Source organism: Pistacia vera, unplaced genomic scaffold, assembly GCF_008641045.1.
Source record: "Pistacia vera cultivar Batoury unplaced genomic scaffold, PisVer_v2 Contig806, whole genome shotgun sequence".
In the NCBI taxonomy this organism is placed as follows: domain Eukaryota; kingdom Viridiplantae; phylum Streptophyta; class Magnoliopsida; order Sapindales; family Anacardiaceae; genus Pistacia; species Pistacia vera.
The window spans coordinates 267,369-272,211 of NW_022196675.1; the positions used below are offsets into that span (position 1 = coordinate 267,369).

Below are 4,843 nucleotides of genomic sequence, written 5' to 3' on the forward strand. Positions count from 1 at the left end.
AACTAGAGTTCACCAACTCTAACATATTAATCTTTAAGAAACTCAACTCACATAAATTTGTTTACAGGGTACAGATTGATATCGTTGTAAATCTTAATACAACCAGTTTTAATTAATATTAATAACTAATAATATTAGTATATAATTAATAATTAAGTATAACTTAATGATATAATTACTATAATAATTAATATGAAGAAAATGTAAATCAAAAACTTTAGTTTAAACATCATTAATTTAAAAAGATAAATAAATCATATATTCTAACACTATTAACTATTGACCATTTAATGAACTGAAGTCAATGATGGGTTACGTGAAATAAAAAGACAAAAAAAGGAAAAAGAAAATACATCGTATCATGGGACAATCAAGAACAAAGAGTATCAATCGGTATTTTCGACAGGAATTCCAATACAGCCAAAGTAACAGACTAACTTCAAATTTTCCCTTATCATCTCATAAAAAGTTCTTTCCTTGTGGATGATGCCGGGGCCGTATGTGGAAACCATTAAGTCCCATAAGAGGGGGTATTGTGAAGACGCAAACAAGGACACAGGGACTAAAGATGATACGAACATTAGAGCAAGTGTCCAATACGCCTTTCTGTCGCAGAACACCAGATAAACATTGGCACAAAACGCTACCATCAACGATGTCAGAGAGAGGAACAACATAACAAGACCCCATATTAACCTTTTGGGCAGGACATAAAGAAAATCACCTTCTGCATAGCGTGCAGTGAGGATGGACAAAAACATTATGATGGCAGCAACTGATGAGAAGAAAGAGAGTGCATCTGAAATACTGAAGGTGGTGAAGGCTATCTGTTTGTAAAGATTTGGTCGGCCAGCATCATTGTAATCACCAGGTACAGTGATTGCTGCTGCAAATACTATTGTGGCAATGAGTGCTGCTGCTACTGAGCACGAGTTTGCTACAACTTTCATCCAATCCCGACCTTCTTTAACGAGTTCCCTATGAGCCTTAGTAAATATCATTGCCGGAGTTTCTCCATTACAATTTTTGTCCACTTTGTAGGCAGGCTGTACAATATTCTCTATTTCCTGCAAAAGATAAAACTTCCTTATTACGAAAATATAATATATGAAAGATTGCGAGTGTACTTCGTAAAATCATTACCCTTTAGCATGTAATAACAACTTTGCTATATGGGGTATTGTAAATTCAGATAAATAAAAAAAGGTTTTGAAAAGGTATAAAATTTACAAAACATTACAAAAAAAAAGAGGAAGAAAGGGAGGGGGATAATTTATTGAGGGCATTTGGATCATGTAATAATTTATTATAGGGGGATATTATATTAACGGAATAAAAGATCACCTTTAAGATTAGTGGGAATGTTTAGAAAATGTGTTTAGTTAGTTCAAATAAATTAATTAATAATATGTTTGGTTTGGAGGATAAATAAGTAAGTATGTTATATAGATTACTAAATTGCTCTCCCTTTTAAATATTAATATAACAATATTTTTTATTATTATTTTTTGAATAATTTTTTTAAACCCCTACTTTTCATATTTAGCAAAAACACCTTAACAACAAAAAAGTTTTAAACTTAACAAAAATACCCCTACCCACCTCAAGCCACTGTCGGCAGCCAGCCACCACCACTGGCAATGCCACAGATGTGCTTGTGACATCAATAGTGTCATAGATTTGGCCGTGAAATGGCCGGTTGTTTCACGGCCAAAGACCCTGTTGTTTCACAAGCAGATTAGTGGCCATTTCACGGCCATAGATCTAGTCATGAAATAGCCAGATCTAGCTTTTTCCAACCATGGATCTATGATCTGTGGTTGAAAAAAGCTTTATTGATGCACAACTAGCCATATACAGTCGGTCATACGCCATTATGGTGACTTTTGGCTACCTCCAACGGCTGTCAATGGTGGTGGCTAGTTCATGGTATAATGATATTTTTGTAAATAATGACAATAACAAGGGCAATGTTGTTTGAAAATTTTAAAAAACTAGGACAAAAGTGTTTGCATGAGTGAATTGTGTGTTTTATAAGTGTTAAAAAATATAAGGTTAATTTGGACCAAATGCTCAATTGTTTAGCGGTAATATGAGAAACAAAATTTATTACCAAGGGTAAGTTTTAATAACAACAGGCACCCCCTCTTCCCCCCCACCCCCCCGCCGCCCCCCTTTCTCTCGTTTCTTCTTCTTGTGTTGGATATATACTAAGAAATCCATGCCCATGCTCATCTCTTTTCTGAATACTCAAATCCAATCCATTATCCATTTTAAAAAATGGGGTGGGTTTGGGTTATCCTTTTAAATGAAATTTTTGGATCGCCCTATATTATATATATATATAGAATCTAGCAGAATTTATGCAAACTATTTCTTAGAATAAATTGATCATGATAAATAATAATTATCTAATATAAAATTTGTACTCAAAGTTTAGTAATTCTATCAAAAAAAATTATCCAAACAAATTGTAAGTAAAAGAAATAAAATGATATTGGATTTAATTATAGTTTCATAATAAATCTGATTCCAATTAATGTAAAATCATAATTTATCAAATAACTTATAATCTAAAATACTTAATTTAACAAAATGATGAGACCACGAGCATATTGGTGTATGGGAGAAGAAATAAAGGGTGAGGAGAGGTTAAAGGATGAAATATAAAAGAAATATTCATACAATTTTAAAGTTGAATAAAATATATGATGTTTTAATTATATATTAAAAATTTAATGACATTCATTATTTTTAAATTTATGTACTTTGGGGCAAATGGGGCTGGGCTAGGTCAAAGTTAACATTCCCAGGTCTGCTCCAAAATTTAAATCGAGATATCTAAACCCAAATCCGATCCACTCCAAAATTTTTATTGACCAAACCCAACTCAAGGAGCCCCAAACCTGTGGATCATTTTGACATCCCTGAGGGGGCGTTTGGTTGGGGGGTATATAACATTACTGTTGTTATGTCATCTTATATTACTTGATTAATATATTTGATTATCAAGTAATATAAGATTTCGATAATCTTTCAATATCAATAGTAATTACTGTTGATAATATTATAGGTAATTTGATAATTCATTTTCTTAGGAATTGTAAGATTTTCTTACCAAGGTATTCTTAATTTTGTTATAATTCTATTGCTTATTAATAAAATTTTAAGACAATAATACCCTTATTTTTAAATTAATTTACATGAATTTGCCATTTACTATTTCACCCCAATTAATTAACTTTTTGGACAAAATTACGCTTGAATTCAAAATAAATTACAACTCACCCAAGCCACCACCCCCACCCACCTGTCGCCCGAAGTTCGATCTTCAGTGGATCTCAGTGGATTTTCACCCGATAAAGATCGGCCCCTTAACGGTTTAGACAATACCAGTAAAGATCAGTCTAGATAAAACCAGCAATTGTCGGTATAGTCATATTTAAACCGGCAATTGCCGGTATTGAGTAGATGATATGGCCTATAAAGGCCAAATCTACTCCAATTAGGGTGTTTTCGCTATCAATATGCCCAGAAATGGCTATATTGGAGCCTCTTGTGACAGTGGGCTACTCACGGCGATCCAGGAGACTTATGGCGACAAATGGTGGTGGCGAGTAGTTGCTTGGGGTGGTGGGGGTGATTTTGTTATAAATTAAAGTTTTATATAAGCGGGGTGTTTTAGCTAAATCTGAAATATTGGGGGTTAAAAAAATTATTCAAAAATTAATAATAAAAATAAGATTATATTAATATTTAAAAAGAGGGCAATTTAGTAATTTAAATAACATACCCACCAATTTGTTTCTCCTAACCAAACATATTAATATAACATACTTACTCATTTATTCTAACTAACCAAACACATTTTCCTAGAGATTCCTAGTAATCTTCAAGGTAATATAAGATTTTAGTAATCCTACATTCCCTGAATTAAACGTATCCTAAATAGTAATAGACTTTGTCTATATATAGAAATAGAGACTGTTCCATGCAAATATGTTCCATGCAAATACACTAATTTGACACATTAGACAACTATCGAATAATAATGGTTTTTAATTTGCCTTGTAATGTTTCATCAGAAGTCTTACCTTGAACCATTGTAACTCATGCTGCATCTGCAGGGCTGCCCCAGGAACGAGATTTAGCTGATTTTCAGGTGCCAGCAGTCCAGCCAAGTGCAAGACATTGTTCCCATAAACATCACGAGACATCAACAACAAATGCTTGTGACTACTCATTTTAAATATGAGGTTGAATACCTTCTCTCGACGATTGATAATTGTCAAGTGAAATATATTATGTTTCTGTTCATTTGTAAACCAAATTGCATCAGGAAATGACTTTATAATCTCCTCAACGATTTCGTAGACTCCCAATTCTGCTGCTAAAAGAAACGACTCTTTGAATATGTAGAAAGTTCTTTCATTGTCTAGATTCAATTTCATTTTGTTGCACAAGTATTTCACAATTTGAAGTACACCGTCATGCATCAACTTTGTCTCCCGTATCTCCTTTATATAACTTGGAACTGCAAAGTTAATAGACGATGACATAACTATCCAATGAGTAAAATATTGTAAGCTAACAAAGAAGAAAACATCTAAGAGTTTCAAACTTAGAGATTATATTGTAAAGTAACTTATTAAAATCTATATATTGAAAGGAAACTTATAAAACTAAATGTATTACATTATCCACTACTAGTGAATAAAGTTTAAAGGTGGTATAAGCAGAGCCAACTATAGACCAGAGAGGGCCTGGAATTTTCAAAAATATTTTAGGTTAGTAAAATTAAGACCTAGATAAATTACATCATTTCTAAATTACCCAATTCAAT

General features: G+C 32.5%; 1 protein-coding gene across 1 annotated transcript; it reads right to left on the reverse strand.

Annotated features, from left to right (window-relative positions):
* Nucleotides 1-322: 322 nt before the first annotated feature.
* Nucleotides 323-4,338, reverse strand: LOC116117398 (ankyrin repeat-containing protein At5g02620-like). The gene is made up of 2 exons (XM_031403439.1): nt 4,095-4,338; nt 323-1,067 (listed from the first exon to the last, which is right to left on the reverse strand). The coding sequence occupies exons 1-2, from the start codon at nt 4,242-4,244 to the stop codon at nt 387-389; spliced, it is 831 nt and encodes a 276-aa protein (XP_031259299.1). The 5' UTR covers nt 4,245-4,338; the 3' UTR covers nt 323-386.
* Nucleotides 4,339-4,843: the final 505 nt, after the last annotated feature.

What these genes read in the sequence shown, in the direction of transcription:
- LOC116117398 (XM_031403439.1), bottom strand. Translation starts at nt 4,244, where the DNA reads ATGAGTAGTCACAAGCATTTGTTGTTGATGTCTCGTGATGTTTATGGG. An exon ending in ATGAGTTACAATGGTTCAAG is followed by an intron (nt 1,068 to 4,094) that starts GTAAGACTTCTG and finishes TATCTTTTGCAG; the next exon opens with GAAATAGAGAATATTGTACA.